Source organism: Clarias gariepinus, chromosome 7, assembly GCF_024256425.1.
Source record: "Clarias gariepinus isolate MV-2021 ecotype Netherlands chromosome 7, CGAR_prim_01v2, whole genome shotgun sequence".
NCBI classification, from domain to species: Eukaryota; Metazoa; Chordata; class Actinopteri; order Siluriformes; family Clariidae; genus Clarias; species Clarias gariepinus.
The window spans coordinates 34,963,928-34,982,299 of NC_071106.1; the positions used below are offsets into that span (position 1 = coordinate 34,963,928).

The window sequence follows — 18,372 nt, forward strand, 5'->3', positions numbered from 1 at the left end:
ATGACAGGTGCTCTTCTCTTTATTAGATTGATCCATTCTTTGACAATGCAGCAGAGTAAAGTCATCACACAATACATATTTTAAATCCTAGTGTCACAATCAGAGAAGCATGTGGATACGAGACCTGCACAGAGACGCTCAGAGTTTGAAATGCAAGCATGGAAGTAGAGACAGAGAGGAAGTGTGATTAAATCACTGCTAACTTTTCTCTCTCTTCTTTTAGATTCTATTTGAAACAACTTACTGAACAGGAGAACACATCTAACACTATCTGACAATGTTTCTCAATAGGAGAGAAAAATATATATTTCATAAGGTGCTGGTTTCCCCAACACCTCAATATTTCAGTGTCAAGTATAATACAGGATGTAACATTGCCTACAGTAGCTGTGGGAGTGCAGTGCAGAAAACACACACAAAAAAAACAAACAAACAAAAAAAACACCAATTAATAAAACAAGACGAAAACCACACTTGCAAATACATTCCTCTGCACTTGGTCATGGGGTAGGAGGAACACCAGAGCTGCTAGTGTACCCTTTCTGCTTCAGCACCTTCGTGTTGGTTCTACAGTCAGTGGGAATGTTCTAGAAGAATACTGAGTGCACAAGCTCTGATCTACACCTCTATTACCCTGCGCTCAGACTGAAAGACGCCAGACTCGTAAGGAATAATACTTTGCTGTTTGTGTGTGGGATAAAATAAGGGTTGACGAGTGCGGAAAAATAGATAATTAGCAGAAGTACTAGACTGGGATTAGACATTGGTATAAAAACTGGCCTTTTACAGGTAAACCCTTGCTAATTCCAGTCTGCTAGAAGTGCTTGCACAATAAAGGAGCAGGAGGAAAGGTTAGAACGGCTGGAATAAAGAGGAGTGGAGGTCTACTGCACTGGTACCACGCGCATGGTGTTGGTATAACCGGAGCCTGGACGCCAGCCGGTAAGCACGATAACGACATCACCGTTCTTGAAGAATCCCCGAGCCTTGCCTAAATAACAGAATTAAAAAAAAAATTTAATTAAAAAAGAAATTTAAAAAAGTTAAAGATTTAAATAGACAAGTCTTCTAGCTTCCTCTTACCAACATCCATGGCAAAGTTGACGCGTAGGTCAACATCCTCAGCCCAGACGTCATGAGCAGGTTTGTTGTAAAACACAGGGAAGATGCCACGGTACAAGTGTGCCTGGCGAGCCGTCTGCCCATTACGCGTTACTGCAATAATGGGAGCACGGGGGCGGTACCGGGAAAGCAAATGAGCAGACCTGGAAACGATCAGAAGAACTACAATGTCTAGGGGAATACAGTAATAATAAAAAATATTTATATTATTTAATTCAAAACCTGAACTACTGTAAGTACATTGTGATGTACTCAAAATTAAACACTGAGAAAAGATAAAACAATTACCACAAACATCTACAACTGAAGGGGAAAATGAGTATACCTTCATAAAGTCTGTTGACACTTAAAGCAGAAATCCTGCTGGTCTAAACAGTTTTGTGGAATGTTCCTATTCCACCCCATTATAGGTTTTTTTTTCCCCAATAAAATGGGAGATGATCCAATCAATACAAGTTAAAAGAATTTGGGGGCTTTAGGCTTGTTAATCCAAATATTAGCACCAAATTTTCTAGATGGATAGGTAGAAAGAGAGAGAGATATACCCAGGCCATGAGGATAGTAAGTACTTGGGTAACATGAACATGGGACCTGCATCCTTCCTCCTTGCCCTAGCTGTCTCATCTTACCTGCCAGACTTGGTGAGAATAATAAGAGCACTGGCACAGCATTTGAAGGAGGCCTCAACAGCCCCGATGGCTACGGCCTCTGAGGGGTCATGGCTTAGTTTTGCAGAGCGCCTCAGCTCCTCAAACAGCTGCCGGTGGAACATGGCTGCTTCTGCCTCTCTGGCAATCTGAGTGTGTGTGAGGGAAAGGACACAGTGCCACCCAGTGGAGGGAGGTGGAGTAGGAAAGGGAGGAGTTACAACAGATCAGACATATCACCAATAACACACACACTGCCAAAGTGCGTGTGTGAGAGACAGAGAGAGAGAGGCATAATGTTGACATGTTCGTTCTTTTAAGAAAAATCACACCTTTTTGGCAAACTAATCAATTATATATTATATGTAGAACTTGGGTGCACATTACCCCACTGTAACATTTGCGTTTCTCTCTCTCCCCCTCTCTTGTGCTCCCTGTCTGTCCCTGCTCTATACTTCCTGGCTGCAGCTGTCCTTCAGAACTTAACCTCCTGCCTACCTGCCAGAGCCAGTGAGCACTATGAAAGCGGGGGCAAGGATTTTAAACGAAGCCTCCACGGCCCCAATGGCGATGGCCTCAGCAGGCTCAGTAGAGTAGGCTGTGCAGCGGCGCAGGTCCTCAAACACCTGCCGGTGGAACATGGCCGCCTCAGCCTCACGGGCGATCTGATTCAACCATGCAGCAAGCACATGAGGCAGAGGCATTAAAAGAGAGAGACAGACAGACACAGAGAGAGAGAGAGAGAGAGAGAGAGAGAGCGAAAGCAGGTGGCAAACGCAGACAAAGAAGTAAAGAAAAGGGAGATGTAAACAAGACAATGTTGTAAAGAGGACATAAGGAAAATAATTAATTCAAATGTTAGATTACAGATCACAGAAGATAGAAGAGTTAGGATGACAAAAAAAATAAGATGGCTACATTAGAATTGGTCCCAGATCCATGTGGCTTTAGTCAGTCATGCAAGAACATTTTCCTTATCATTTAAACACCAATTAAAGTTTATCACCACAAACTGAATTCTTTACTAAATCAAAGATAACCAAAGCGGATTCAGGTACAGAACTAAAAACAGGGTTATTACTGAATGAAGGTGTAAACATGCATGTCTTGCAGAAAAGACAACAGCCAGATACAGTTTTTTAAAGGAGTTAAACACAATTAGTCCACTGGTCATGACTAGAGCTTTAAAAGGAACAGTTTGAAAATGAAGAGTACTAAAGCGCAAATCCATTAAAAGCTTATTTTTCCTTTTTGCTTGCACTACACCTATTTAAATACATTTAAGCAGAGTTAGAAAAAAAGTGGAAAATTAAAAAATAAATAAATAAATAAAAACACACACAAACAAAACAAAAATAAACACAAAACACAGAAGCCAGGAATGCAGCACACAAACATTTAAATAAGCCTGGTCAAAAAGTGAAGCCATATAACAGTGCTGGAGATTAACTGGAATAAAGCTGTAAGCCTGATTAAACACCAGTTGGCATGGTGTTCAAGGCCAATGAAGGCTCGGCACACACATGCACATTACAACCCCTTTGGACTGCATGGGTGACTCCGCATTGAGAGAGTACAGCACGGAGTGAATAGAAAGCAGAAAACTGCTGAACAAGGTAAAAAAGTCTGGCAGCATGCAGCGATGTTAGGTACAAGGACAGCACAGCCATTCATGCTACTCATAACCTTCAATTATTTAGCAGCTGCTGAAATTGTTCTAAAGCTTTCTTTGGATTCTGACCCTACAACAGCAATAATAATAATAATAATATCACATGATTAAAATACAAATGTAACAATATAAATAATGTACTTTAAGATGGTGTACATACCATGTGCTGTGTGCGCACTGTTTCCAGGGGGTAGTCTCCCTTTGCAGTCTCTCCACTCAACATGATGCAGTCAGCCCCATCCAGAACGGCGTTGGCCACGTCGCTGCCCTCAGCACGTGTGGGACGGGGCTTCTTGATCATACTCTCCAACATCTGGAAACATGGGACATGAGAGTTATACATCACCTTTGTGTTTTTAAGAATCAGAGATAAACAATAAGGACAATAAATACACAATGATTAAACCCCAACCTGCGTGGCACAAATGATGGGCTTGCCAGCTTTATTACAGCGTCCAATCATCATCTTCTGAGCAAGGAAAACTTTCTCTGTGGGGATCTCGATACCCAGGTCACCACGGGCAACCATGATGCCATCGCTGGCATCCATTATCTCATCAAACCTTAAGGCAAGCAACACCAGCAACAATTCAACTATTATTATAATTATAAAATACAAAAGTGAAAATATTACAGTTAATGGAAATGCCTGCTAAATCTGGCAAGTCTGTTAAATTAAAAATTTAAAAACTTTAGACGTACTTTTGACTTACTCAGCTATTCATGTGCTAAGCTACAATTAGGTTCTATAAGAATAGTGAAATTATGGATAGAAGACATAGTGGTGCCCATGTTATCACCTACCTACGAACTCCTTCATGGTTTTCCAGCTTGCTGATGATCTTAATGTTCTTCCCCTTCTCTCCCAGCACCTTCCTGACCTCATGGACATCAGCTGCTTTGCGGATGAATGAGGCGAAGATCATGTCGACTCCCATTTCCACTCCAAACTGCAAGTCCTTAATGTCTTTCTCAGACACGGCAGGCAAGTCCACGGCCGCCCCGGGCAGGTTGACGCCCTTCTTGCTGCCCAGCATACCTCCGTTCTCAATGTCGCACAAGAGATAGTCCGAGCCTATCAAAAACAAGAGAGAAGAATTAAGACCCATCTATACAGCACAAACCATAGAAATTGAGAAACTTAAATATGCCATATATACAAGCATGAATGTTCACATATTCTCGTTTTGTTTAACTCTCAATACTTCACGCACCAATTTCTGCGACTTGAAGAGAGATGAGACCATCATCGATGTAGACCTTGCTGCCCACCTCCACCACCTTAGTGATGTTCTTGTAATCCAGCCAAAGGACATTCTCATCGCAGTTCTCCATGTAGGCATCATCCAGTGTCACCTTGATCTGGTTACCCCTCTTCAGCTCCACCTCAGCAGTGCCACTCTGTCATAGACACACAGGGAGAGAACGTTACAATCATTAATATAGTGTGTTACAGTATTGTGAAAATTAGAATGAGCATAGATTTTTGAAAACTGTTATCCAAGTACCCCCTTGATGAGTCCAGTTCTGATCTCAGGGCCCTTGGTATCCAGGGCGATGGCTACAGGTCGGTAATGAATGCTGCCTGCTTCAAAGCTCTCACAAGCCTCACGAACATTCTTAATGGTCTCACCATGATACTATAAAACAAACAAGCCTTAATTAAATTGTAACACTGATTGTACACCTGACAATTAAGCTGATCAATATGAAAGTTAAAGTTCATTACGAGTTACCAGCCTCAGAAATGAACAATTAACAGTACCACAGATTAGAGTTATTATAAAGGCATTGCAAGGCACAAGTACATTTGCAGGCCATGGAATTAGGAGGCGTGTCCCAACTTTGACTGGTAGTCTAGCCAGCTGAGAGTGTCCTTTTAGTAGACACATTAACAGAATATTACCCGTGTTTGAATATTGGAGATCCAATTAAAGAAAGGGATTTAAAGGATTTGAGAAAACCCAAGCAAAAAATAAGTTAATAACTATTATGTTCGAGTTTCTGAAGTGCTAGATTTAAGCAGTTCTTAACAGAACAGACTTGTTCAGACAGCAACTCTGAGCCTCACCTTTTAAACACACAGTGCAGGTTTTTTTTTTTTTTTTTTTTTAAAGAGTGAGATAAGGCTTGGCTCTGAAATGACAAGTTATTTATAGTAGCAAACTCTTTAGTTTAGTGTTCACCATGACCCTGACATCTTTATCATAATCACGTGAATGGCACGGTGATGGTCTACGATCTTTGAGCCCAAGCAGAGATCATTCAGTCACTGTTTAAGTACTTGATAATTTGGTAGTGTCATGCAGATAAGGGATACACATGACCAAGATTAAAAGAAAAGGCCGAACCTCGTGAGAACCATGGGAGAAGTTCATGCGAGCGATGTTCATTCCTGACTTGATCATCTCTTTCAGCATGTCCACGGAGCGAGAGGCCGGCCCTGCAACAAGAAAGCAGAGAAACACCTCATATACTGAGCACATGATGCAACACCAACTTGATATCCTAATGCATATCTGATTTATATTAGCCCATAGCATTTTTAACAAGATTTTTTTTGCAGTTGGCACTACTATTTAAGCTGTAGTTCCAGTAAATTGATGAACTTCCAACGGCAAGCCAAGCACAACAAGCCCTGTAGCAATGTACATTAAAATGTAAAAATAAAACAAATCTCCAACAGTGCATCAACAGACCGATGGTGCAGATGATGCCGGTGTTGCGGGCAGTGGTAGGCTCAGAGTCGATGTCTAGCAGGCACATATGCTCCAGGAAGGTGTCGGCCATGGCAGCGTTCAGCTGCTGTGTCTGGATGAAGGCCGAGCCCAAGTCCTGAGTCTTTGTGTGCGACATGGTGAAAGCAGAGTTGCCTGGTGATGTCCTTGAAATATACCAGAAACAGAAAACAAGGGAAACTGAATTAAAGAAGAAATGCTACAAAATCAGCAATCATCTAATTTATTTAAAACATTAATGACTAAATACTTTACATGAATATAAACTAAAGTATATATATATATATATATATATATATGATTTTGAACTTTGCCAGCTGGAAAACAAACTGAACAGTTTAAAGCATGTTAATGAAGACTTAACATTGCGTTTACTAGGAGCCAAAACCCCGTTAATATATATACTCAGCAAAAAAAGAAACATTCCATTTTCAGGACTGTATATTTCAACAATAATGTTGTAAAAATCCAAATAACTTTACAGATCTTCATTGTAAAGGGTTTAAACAATGCTTTCCCATGCATGTTCAATTAACCATAATCAATTAACATGCACCTGTGGAATGGTCGTTAAGACCTTAACAGCTTACAGAAACTAGGCATTTAAGGTCACAGTTCTAAAAACGCAGGACACTAAAGAGACTTGTCTACCGACTGTGAAAAACACCCAAAGAAAGATGCCCAGGGTCCCTGCTCATCTGCGTGAACATGCATTAGGCATGCTGCAGGGAGGCATGAGGACTGCTGATGTGGCTAGGGCAATAAATTGCCATGTCCGCACTGTGAGACGCCTAAGACAGCGCTACAGGGAGACAGGAAGGACAGCTGATCATCCTCGCAGTGGAAGACCACGTGTAATAACACCTGCACAGGATCGGTACATCCGAATATCACACCTGCTTGACAGGTACAGGATGGCCACAACAACTGCCCGAGTCACACCAGGAACACACAATCCCTCCATCAGTGCTCAGACCGTCCCCAATAGGCAGTCCATGAGGAGGAGATGCACTGCAGTACTTCAAGCAGCTAGTGCCCACACCAGATACTGACTGGTACTTTTAATTTTGAGCCTCCCTTCATTCAGGCACACATTGGGAAACATTTTTAGTTTATGTCTTATGGTGTTGACTCTTAGTGTTCATACAAATATTTACACATTAAGTTTACTGGAAGTAAAAACAGTTGAAAGTTAGAGGACGTTTCTTTTTTTGCTGAGTATATTTACAGTATGTACGCAAAATTTTATACTTTAAACTTAAATCTTTGAAAGGTGCATACATAGTGTATACACCTAGTGCAAATGCTGTATTACAATCACTCATCTCTTAAAATATAATTCTTTGGGGGGAAAAGTTCTAAAAAGAAGTTTAAAACAGCGAAGTTAAACATGTATATACTAACCATTGTGCTAATGTAATCCCACTGCCTTTAGTAACTGCCGAATATGGGGTATTTTTTCTTTCTTTGTAATTTAGGCAATCGTAAAGGGTGCAGTTTACCATGTTGAGTTTGACAAAAAAAATTTAATTGCATTCCAGAGTCTTTATTTTATCCAAAAAAAAAGAAAATGTGTGTGTATATACATATATACACATATATATATACACATATATATATATATATATACACACACACACACACCAAAGGCATTCTTTTGCTTGTTGGATTATATAATTATATCTCAAAAGCATATTCCCTATCGTGCACCCACATGGCTAATAATAGAACAAATCAATAGTGCACTCTACTGAAGGTCATGAGACAAGGCACTTTGACCAAAAACATTTTCTGCTCCTGTGACGACTACAAGAATTAGCAAGTACTTTAGCTGCTCTTCAGACATTTTAGTCTTCATATATATATATTTTTTTTATACATTTTTGCTCTATGAAGAGTTTCAAGAGCAGGACAATTTTTTTCTCTGTCACTTTTTCATATTTATTACTGTATTTTGCTCAGTTTATGCACTGCTCATGTGCTTATTATTTAATTTCGGATTTGTTAAAAAAACAAAGTTCCCTCTTTATGGCAGCATAACTACATTAACTCTGCATAACCGCTATATTTAAGCACACACATCAGGGCATGAGCACAAACATCCTGGTGTGCCCTGTGCTTTGGAGATCATAGAGTCCATCCAAACGTTCTGGAAAATTCCAAGACCTCCTACAGGGCTTACAGAATGTGAGTTTTTGAAAAGCCATATTCCACAAGGAGGAAACGAGTGCTAAAGAAGTGCGAGCTCTGCCAGCTGGTTAGACGATCCATGAATCCATGACTGCTGGACAAGTTCAATGAGAATTCAAACCCATCCCTTTCTCTTGTGTAGGCTCATCTTACGGGCCGGTCCATAGGAAGAACAGAACATGAGCTACACTCACACGTCTCTAGGTGTACACACAAATGTAAAAATTTGTTTCCGCAAGTCATTACTTGCCCTAGATACATTGCATACTCATGACAAAAGGGCAACACCTTACACCTTTCACATCTCTTTAGTGACATCAACATAACACACTGCTTGTGAAATCAGATTGGTGTTCAAAATGCATAACGGTTTGCAGGTCTGGCAAAATATATGTGAATATATATATATTCCGTGTTAAATTTTAAACAAAATAAAATTTACAGCAATCTATTTTATTTAAAACTTCCGAAAACACATCATGTTGCAAAAAATAAAAAAAATCAAGTTTAATGAGAGGCCTGTCATGAGTCCACCCACACAGTAGTAAAGCTCATTTTAATAGAGGAAACAAATTTTCTATTCTATTATGGAGATTTGCCAGCCTGCAATGAGTCAGGACATCCTGGTTAACAGCCACACACAGCCAAGTGGTTAGCCACACAATTTATTCCACTCCAGCTCATGCCACGGTGAAGAGACGTGGCTGAGCCAGTAAGCTGGTGTACGTGAGGAAACTCACACACATACACAGTGTGACTTACCCACATACAGTGAGGGATGAAAATCAGCCCCTCCCCTTGCTAAGGACAGAATTATAAAACTATACAGAAAAATCATTCAAACAAAGTCAATCACAAACTATTGAATCTTATTAAGCAACAAAACTGAACAGAAATTTAGAGTTTTTTCGCAGTGGGAATAAAGACAATATATTTTACCGGTATGAATGTAACCGCAAACAGAGCTATTCAGCTTGGATTACAAGCATCAGATATCAGGTGTCCCTGCAGACACTCTTTTACAGCAGCAATAAGGAGCTTTGCACTTTCCAAAATTGGGCAGTTATTATCTGTTGTAAGTTTAGGGTGGTTTCCCCTTTCATCACAATCTGTACAAACTCACTCAGTTTCTGACAGGTTACTAATAATGTTTCTGAACAACGCTACAGACAGTGCAGGGAAACATGGAGCACCAGAAGAGTGTACAGGACTTGACCACAAATTTCTATAGACCAGGAGAATGTGGCTTTCTTTTGTCCTGCCTCTGATCAAACTCTATATCAGAACAGGAAGTGACCTTATCTGCTAGTTATCCAGGTTTATGAATGGCATATGGCTTTCTAGGTCTGCTGAATTAAAATCATGTAAAGTTTGTGTAATTTAAACCCTGACCTAGACTTTCAGACCTTACAGCATGTCTATTAACCCACTTACACACCTAATAATCTGTTAATCTTTCAAACTCAAGCCCTTATCTAGATAAATACTTGGTCATGGATTTCACAAACCAGCGTATAAATTCACGAACCGGTAGAGCTCCCGGCTTTTCAGCATACTATAGTAACACCTAGTCAGCTGAATTGTCCCGAACGGTTCTCTTTCCTGCAGTGTTTTTTTCCTCCCCAGAGCACCGCGACCTGAGAGTCTGAACCCGATGAATCCAGCTTCTGCATGCTCTGCAAGGACTTGAACATGAAATCCTCTTCTCTTAAGCAAAGATAAACTACGCAAGTCAATTAGGACTTTCCTAAAGCTTTGGACCAACATGAGTCAACTGGTTTTGCATAAGCTAAGCGCGACCACCATTGCCAGATCATGTTACGTGCATGGCCACGAAAATAGCAAAGGACAACCAATAATATTCTCCACTAGAGAGGGTACATACTGTAAAGACAGACCAATCAAGAATACCTGGACACCGTAGAAGAAGTGTGATCCCATGACCATGTGGGCTTTATGCAAATTATCTGAACACAACAAAGGAGTATGTAAAATTTTTATGGTAAGGTCCCTGCATGTTTGAGTCACTGCAGATACACAGCACACTTCCACTTAAACGACTCATTTTCCGGTTTGCTATGAAGGTGGGGTTAAAACCCTAGTCACCGAATGGAAAATTACCAGCCCCTGAGTCAGATGCTCTGAGGGAGAGAGGGAGGGGAAGAGAGAGAGAGAATAAGTAATGACTCGTAATCACTGAACATGAAAGAGGATTTATTTTTGACCCTTGCAAATATTTTTGCAAGCACCGACACTTCAGAATGTAATCTGGCTGACAGGGTATGTGTTTGTATAGCTGCACAACACACAAACTTCTGCTTCCTCCCTCTAACTGAAGAGGGGAAAAAAAAAAAAAAAAAAAAAAAGGGGTCAGTTGCCTAACCTGCTCTCTTGCCAACTGAACTGGGGGGGGGACATTGGAACAAACCTCAGCTGTAGCATCGAAGGCTTTAATCAAGTCTAAGGATTTAGATTTTAGCACAAAATATTTCATTCCATGATTCAATAGTTTTGGAAAACTTGAACTGAGAAACATAGGACTTGTTAACAGATGAACAAATGATATGCATTAGCGCTGATGTGCTGTTCAGATTTGTATTCTAATGGCTTAAAGAATCTACAGGACATGACTATAAAAGTTCAAATAAAACCTATTTAGCTTATCGAAACCTTTCCATTCATTACCACTGCTAAGCTTGCATGTCCAGCAAGCAACTATACAACTACGCCCGAAAACGCAAACCAGTCTCCAGGTATATTATCTATCCACCATGATGGTGCAGAATGCAAACCATGAAACAGCAACATTTCAACTTGTCTAATGAAGTCTAATGTTCGATATTGCTATAGCAAATTTAATGAGTACCAGTAAAACCAAGGCAAGAACTCCATAGTTTGGGGGGCGGATGGAAGCACACAAACAAGTAGCTTGAAATATTAATTGAATGGGATATGTAAAGGACCAGAGTCACACCTCTGGTAATCAGAGCAGTACGTGGTGTATGAGAAATAAATAATAGATCAGATCTTCCTGTACCCTTTCACCATCCAATCAAGCAAACTGAAAAGCCACCTAGATGACAAATTAGGGAAGGAACAGATGCGTTTTCCTGCACTGGGTGACTGAGTGCAGCAACAGGAAAAAAATCTTGCATCATCACCCGTTAAGAGATTACAAGTGCCAATCCTAAAGATGCCACGAGAGCCAAGGGAGTAAAACTGTCTCTAGGTGCAAAGAATGGTGCGACACTCCTCTTTTAGTCAGCGAGAACAAAGAGAGCAAGCGAAAGGGGACATCTAACACTTTTGCATCACATGGCTTAGATAAACCACGTGTTGGAATTTCCTCCCATGATTGAGCTGGCTGGTGGGCAGGTATTGGCAAATTATCAAATTGTAAGGGGGTGAAAAAAAAAATTAATAGAATCCAACTGTAAGGATGCAAATTGTTGGATTTATTGTAATGTAATTATTTAATATTCAAAGCCATTTTTCCCCCTCACCTTGCCAACTAACTTAAAAATATGTATGCATATATATATATATATATATATATATATATATATATAATTGCTCAAATTTGTGCTGCACAGATTTGAGATTTACACCACATCGAACATCTTTAGAAATATTACGCATACCTCAACAAATAAATCGCTCTAAAAGTCAACCCATCATAATTGTCTTTAACAATGTGTTATTTTTACTTTATTCAATTATTTAAACTTCACGTTTTTCCCCGTCTCGCACGCGCTCTCTCTCTCTCTCTCTCACAGCATTGCGGCGGATGTGTTCAAAGTCACGTTCACTCTGCGTCACATTCCCCCCAAAAAGTAACAGGCTTCGTGGTCTCCTGCTAAACGAAATGAACGTGATGTTCACCCGAATGCCCACACCTATAAATCTTATCGCATTAACAAAAGTATTGAAAAAAATAAAATACGCAATACGAAAGGTTCTCGCTCCATCCATCAGCGGGAAGCAGAAGGAAGCAGACAGGCATAATGCGCATGCGTAGTCTGGCTAGTCAGTCAATTTATGCTAACACGTATTCAGAAAACGATACCCGAAATCTAAGATTCATTTAAAAAAAGCAATCGGGTCTCTATGGAAAATCGTTTTAAAAACGTTAAGAAAAAGGTAACGTACGGTAAACGTTACGTAAAGTGACGTAAAATCGAGGGCTAAATCGCAAATAACGTCGCATTTCCTCTCCAAGGGCACTACTTGAGGTGTTAAATAAGACGTGAAACACTCCTACGTAGTCCACTTTTAAATAAAACACAGTCGTTTGGGATATTACCGATTTAACGACTTTGCTGAATCAAAGCATATCTACAATACATCAATTCTAGAATTTATTAGTCTAAAAAATACAATGTAGATAGACATATCCACATACGTGTTTTTAGGTTATAACGATAAATTAACGCCTAAGTTCAATAGCTTATAAGGCTTACCTTATACCTCTCAAACGACCGTCCTGCTCGAGTGATGCGCTTCCACGCCACACGCGCGTCCTCAAGGTGATCCGCGTTTAGTTACTTGGCACTACTTTAAGCCAGAGGACGCGCATGTATTCCTGCGCCAAAAAATAAGGGCGGATAGGTTTATTTACTCTGGAATATCTACAATTTAAAATCTTATATAAATGACTGATGCAATTTAACTCCATAATAATATAGCTATACATTGTATGAAATATGCAGGACATTAAAAACTCGAATGAAATACCTAACTATAAGTGAAAAAAAAGTCGGCGGAAGGTTACATGACCCAAAAAAATGAAGGAAGTCAGGTTTTCCGACTTAGCCAATCATAAGACAAGAAGTTAGCACGTTGATGTGCACGAGCCGAACACGCACTAGACAGAAGATGCTGTGCACTGTAAACGCACGCGCATCAGTGCTGAATGTTTTTTTTTTATTACAGTCATCTTTTTGCTGTTTTGTTGTTTATGCAACATTAAAAACATTTATGCTAAGTATGCATGAATGCTCTATTATTTGCATCACAGTGAAATGTCAAAAAACAATGCAAATTATTTAACTTTTTTGCAGGTGCAATGCGAACTCATGATTTGAGCATTAAAACGTTAAAAAAGTGCATTACAGATTGTTCTGGACTGGGGTGGTTAATTCTGGTAATCAATCTGTTTCCTTCCAGTTCCAGGTAAACTTCCTGATTTTACTTATGCCGTCCATGCTGCCCTCTTGTGTTCGGTTTCAGAATTGCAGTTGTGTAATCAATCGTACAGTATACTGTGACTGTGCATTTTTTTATTATTGCATTATTTATTCATTAATTTTTTTAGCACAAGGAAACTAAGTCACACATTGTCTATATCATGTGTGTGTCTGCATGTTTTAGTTGCATGACTCCGTGAGGAAACCGGAGTACCCAGAGCAAACCCACCAAACTCCATGCCCACGGACCCAATGCTAGAATTGTACCCTCGACTGTGTTGGAGAAGTGCAAGGTGACAGTAACCACTATACCACCATGCTGCCTGTTAAAAGTACACAAATTTTGTATTTGTATTATTTAAATGCTTGATCAACTGAAGCTAAGATTAAGGTAAGATATATTCCAGATTTATTCCACACTTTAAAATTTCAAACTGCTTACTTATAATCAGATAACTGCTAAAAGGATCCGATACACCCATACAACTTGGTAGCTGTTGGTACATGTATTATTACTATAATTCTACCATAAACAATATAACAGTGTTTTGCAAAAGGCTTGTTTTTTGCAGATAAAAGCATGTGGAAACACTCACGTGATTGCTCCGACTGTCTCAGTGTTGCTGCTGCTGTTCCCACTACCCATTATATGCCGTCCTTAGCTGGGGTCATTCTCGCTAGTCAGCTTGTGTGAATCTTACCTGAGCCTTCTTACTGTCGCTGCAATCCAATAATCCCACTCTATCAGTGCCTGTCAGTCTGCATTATAATCTGTAAATCAGTCCTACTGCATGCCCTTTGCTAAAACGCAAAGAATACTGTTAATTATATATACGCTTCAGGCTTCTTGTGACCCTATACAAAATAAATTGACAGTCTCTGCCTCCTCTAAATCTTGTGTTTACTCTAAATACTCATTCATTCATTACATATACCACTTTATCCCTTATACAGGGTCACGGGGGGGCCTAGAGCCTATCCCAGGAGACTTAGGGCACAAGGTGGGGTACATCCTGTGCAGGGTGCCAATCCATTACTGGGCACACACTCTGGGCAATTTGGGAGCGCCAATTAGCCTAATCTGTAGGGGGAAACCAGAGTACCCAGAGGAAGCCCACCAAACATGGGGAGAACATGCAAACTTCAAGTACGCAGAGACGGTAATTGAACATGGCCAGGAATTGAACCTGTACCCTGGAGGTGCAAGGCGACAGTGTTAACCACTACACCACTACTGCTGCCTCACGCTAAATACACGAAAGTACAAAAATCTAGTTACTTTTAAAAGCATCATGAATCTGAAATAAGAAGAAAGTATAAATTTTGTGCAACATGGTTGTGTTTTGGTTAGCACTGTTGCATTTCACCTCCAGGGTCTGGGGTTCGAGCCCTGCCCTGCGTCTGTGTGCATGAAGTTTGTATGTTCTCCCCGTGCTTGGAGGGTTTCCTTCAAGTACTCTGGTTTTCTCCATGGCGTTCCATATTGCTCGTAGTGTGTGAATAAGTGGGTGTATGTGTGTGCCTTGCAACAGATTGCCATCCCATCCAGGGTGTACCCCGCCTTGTGCCCTACTGTAAGTCTCCTGGGATAGGCTCCAGGTCCCTCCGCGGCACTGTGTGCAGGATGAAGTGGTTTAGACGATGAGTGAGTGAATGAGTAAGTGAGTGAGTGTGTCTCTGTGGGCCCTGCCTCGTGCCACAAGTCTATGTCTGATAAACTCCAGGCCTTCCTCAAACCTGTACAGGATAAGTGGTATGGAGAATGAGTGTGTGAGTGAGAGCAAGTACTGTATACTGTACATCAGGGCTGTTCAAATCCAGTCCTGTGCCAGTGTTCAGCACAGTTTCTAAGACAAAAAAACCCTAAATACACCCAATAAACATGGCAATTAACTGAAAATTGACAAATTAGTTAAATAATTTTAGGAGAAAAAAAATCATCAAACAGTGTTGGGCACTGGCCTTTGAACAGCCCTGGCAGACTTTTTCAAATATAAGAAAATTGTCTATGGATCCAGACTTATGGGGCACCCTGTATACACCGATTAGCCATAATACTCACACCACCTACCGAATATTGTTTAAGTCCCATGTTACAATATTACAATAGCAATAGTTAGCAATAAATCCTTCCTGAAAAAATAACTCCAGAAATCGGACTTGTTTGTCTCAATTGGATTGAGTTCTAGGGAATTTGGAGGCAACTTTTTTTCTTCTTTTTTCTTTTTTTTTACCATTTTTGCAGTGAGACAGTTTGAGTATGCAATATCCTGCTTGAAGAGGCCACTTGCATTAAGGAATACTGTTGACATGAAGAGGTATCCTTGCCCTGGTTTTCTCACACAACCAGGCAGTAAAAATTGGTAATAAAGTCCATAATTCTAATACAAATTTATTTAAACAAATTGTGCATGTACTTTATTACATAGGAAAATGAAAGCAAATCTTTAAATTCCAACATAGGGGTTAACCAGTTTCCTCAAACGGCCGGGGATGGATTGCACAGTCTTCTGAAGGAAGTCGTTTGGGATATTGCTTAATTTTTTTGATTGTGTAAAGCTGCTTTGCGACAATGTCAGTTGTTAAAAGCGCTATGCAAATGAAATTAAATTGAATTGAATTGCTGAGAACCTCCTAAATCCGTGCCTCCAAGTCTTCCACCCCCTCATTTGCATAGCCGCACTGGAGATCTGGACTACTTGAAGGCCATTCATGAGGTCCCAGTCAACGTCCTTGTCTAACCATGCATGCACAGTAAGAGCAAAATGGGTTGGTGCACTATGGGGTGGTGCTTCAGTGATACGACAAGTTCTAGAGCCATTAAATATTGCCTAGCTAATTTTCACCCACCCTGTATATGTCTACATGTTTATATAAATTATGTTAACAGACATGCATGTAATTTTCCTTTATGAACCTTGATAGATACTGTAGATAAATACTGTAGATATTGTAGATAGGTACATCCATCCAGGAACCTGTAGTCCAACTAGGCACTGTAAAGGCCAGTGGTGTCTACCATTGTATTTATTCCCATTTTTATGAACGTAGTCAGACAACTTTCACACGTGCATTCACGCAATTTGTTTTTGGACTGTGGGAGGAAACCAGAGTACTCAGAGGAAACCCAGCAAGGATGGGGAGAACATGCCATCTCCATGCACACATATTCTGAGGCAGGAATCAAATCTGGACCCTAGAGGTAGACAGATAGATATATAGTAATTTTCAATTACCTATACGTAGCTATACATACATTTGGAAGGTATAAGTAATCTGTATTATTTAAGAGAGAGAGAGAGAGAAAGAGAGAGAGAGGGAAGGAGGGAGGGAGAGAATTTTTTTTCCTCCCTATTTTCCCTCAGCCTGCAGAGCCAGTCAGCTGTAGATCACATGATCCTTGCGTCTGGCTCCTTCTACGCATGCTCATCCTGCTCTGTGTTGTCAGGCAAAGAATAAGCCAGCATAGGAGCAGAGATCTGCAACAGATAAACACACACACCTTTAAACGCACATTTGGAGCAAGACAGAAAGAGGGAATCCAAATCAAAACAGCATGGAAATGGAGATTACTTTACATTTTGCCTAGACATCTTAAACCAAGGAAAAGAGAGAAGGAGGAGGAGGAGGAGGAGTGGGCATCACTGAAGGAAAGACCACTGAAGGCGATTGAGGGATTGCAATGAGCTGGTCCCTCCATCTTTTTTTTAGTGAAGGTAAGAGATACAGGGATGAAAGAGGATGAGAGAAAGATGGGGGAGGGGTGGCCTTTGCCAGCATCCCTGATGTGATATACGGTGTGTATCGGTATGTGATGCAAACCTGTCAGAGGTGTGTGAGGAGAGCTAATGGTGTGTCAAGGACATGGCGGAGGCAGAAGGACAGGTTGCTGTGGAATTAGGTGAATGAAATGAACAGGATCATGATCTATGCGAATATGTTTATGCAAATCTGAATCAAGCCTCTCTCTTCTTTTTTTTATACTAAAAATGACACACAAATAACACACTATATTAACATAGTTATAGGACAACAAAAGATGAACAGAGGGATAATTTTGCATTTTAATTACCAGAAAGACATGTTTATTTGATTGGATTAGGGATTGCACTGAAAGCCTGATGATAAAAGTGAAAAAAAGAACAATCTGTTAGTTTTGCCTTGCTTGTGATCACTATGAGTGTCAAACACTGTAGGTGTTCAATATACTTTTCTATGTAATAAAGTTTGCTATATAAAAAATAAATTCTGATAATAAACAGTCATATTGGGCTGGAGTACAAAATAGGGAACATTTTAACATTATACAGTATATTAGATATAGTATAAAATAGATATTAGATAGGAGCTTATCTTATAGGAACTTAGGGCACAAGGCAGGGTACAACCTGGATTGGGTGCCAACTCATCACAAGAGCAATAAACACACGCAGAAGCACACAGTCATGCACTAATGAATACCAGCATACACTGCATGACATGCAAACTCCAGACCCTCAGCCCTGGACGTACAGTATGGGATTTCAGCGCTAATTGCTGCTATGTTTTTTAAACATTTATTTATTTAGCTTGTATAGCACTTATCCTTACACGGGGGTCACAGGGGCCTGGAGCCTATTCAAGGAGACTTAGGGCAAGATGCAGAGTTCACCCTCGACTACATGCCCATCCATCACAGGGCACAGATGGGTACAAAGAGAAAATCCACCAAGCACAGGAAGAACATACAATCAGATGCACGCAGACCCGAAGCAGGAATCGAACCCTCAACCCTGAAGGTGCAAGGCGACAGTGCTAACCACAGAGCTGCCTGTTTT

The 18,372-nt window shown here is 40.4% G+C and overlaps 2 protein-coding genes across 7 annotated transcripts in view; one reads left to right on the plus strand and one right to left on the minus strand.

Annotated features, from left to right (window-relative positions):
* Position 1: 1 nt before the first annotated feature.
* On the minus strand, positions 2–14,231 carry pkma (pyruvate kinase M1/2a). Of its 4 annotated transcripts, none has more exons than XM_053500158.1 (11): positions 14,152–14,231; positions 6,141–6,325; positions 5,793–5,884; positions 4,950–5,081; positions 4,656–4,842; positions 4,246–4,516; positions 3,854–4,004; positions 3,602–3,754; positions 1,752–1,918; positions 1,084–1,265; positions 2–991 (listed from the first exon to the last, which is right to left on the minus strand). In XM_053500158.1, exons 1-11 carry the CDS (start codon positions 14,199–14,201, stop codon positions 885–887), a joined length of 1,677 nt encoding a protein of 558 aa, XP_053356133.1. In that variant the 5' UTR covers positions 14,202–14,231; the 3' UTR covers positions 2–884. The 4 variants fall into 4 exon arrangements, with proteins under 4 accessions (XP_053356133.1, XP_053356134.1, XP_053356135.1 ...); XM_053500159.1 differs by lacking the exon at positions 1,752–1,918 and adding an exon at positions 2,268–2,434; XM_053500160.1 differs by lacking the exon at positions 14,152–14,231 and adding an exon at positions 12,830–12,951.
* Positions 14,232–17,016: 2,785 nt separating this feature from the next.
* LOC128528342 (protein mono-ADP-ribosyltransferase PARP6) overlaps positions 17,017–18,372 on the plus strand; it is a 28,244-nt gene continuing 26,888 nt past the window's right edge. For all 3 annotated transcript variants that reach the window (XR_008360930.1, XM_053501154.1, XM_053501155.1), the window contains exon 1: positions 17,017–17,271. The gene's annotated coding sequence lies outside the window, so the exon portion shown is untranslated. The remainder of the gene's footprint in view (positions 17,272–18,372) is intronic.

Excerpts from the sequence above, each read along its gene's own strand:
- pkma (XM_053500158.1), bottom strand. The coding sequence starts at position 14,201 with ATGGGTAGTGGGAACAGCAGCAGCAACACTGAGACAGTCGGAGCAATC. Across the intron at positions 5,082-5,792 it reads TCTCCCATGGTTCTCACGAG|TATCATGGTGAGACCATTAA; the intron begins GTTCGGCCTTTT and ends TTTGTTTTATAG. Across the intron at positions 4,843-4,949 it reads GAACTGGACTCATCAAGGGG|AGTGGCACTGCTGAGGTGGA; the intron begins GTACTTGGATAA and ends TGTCTATGACAG.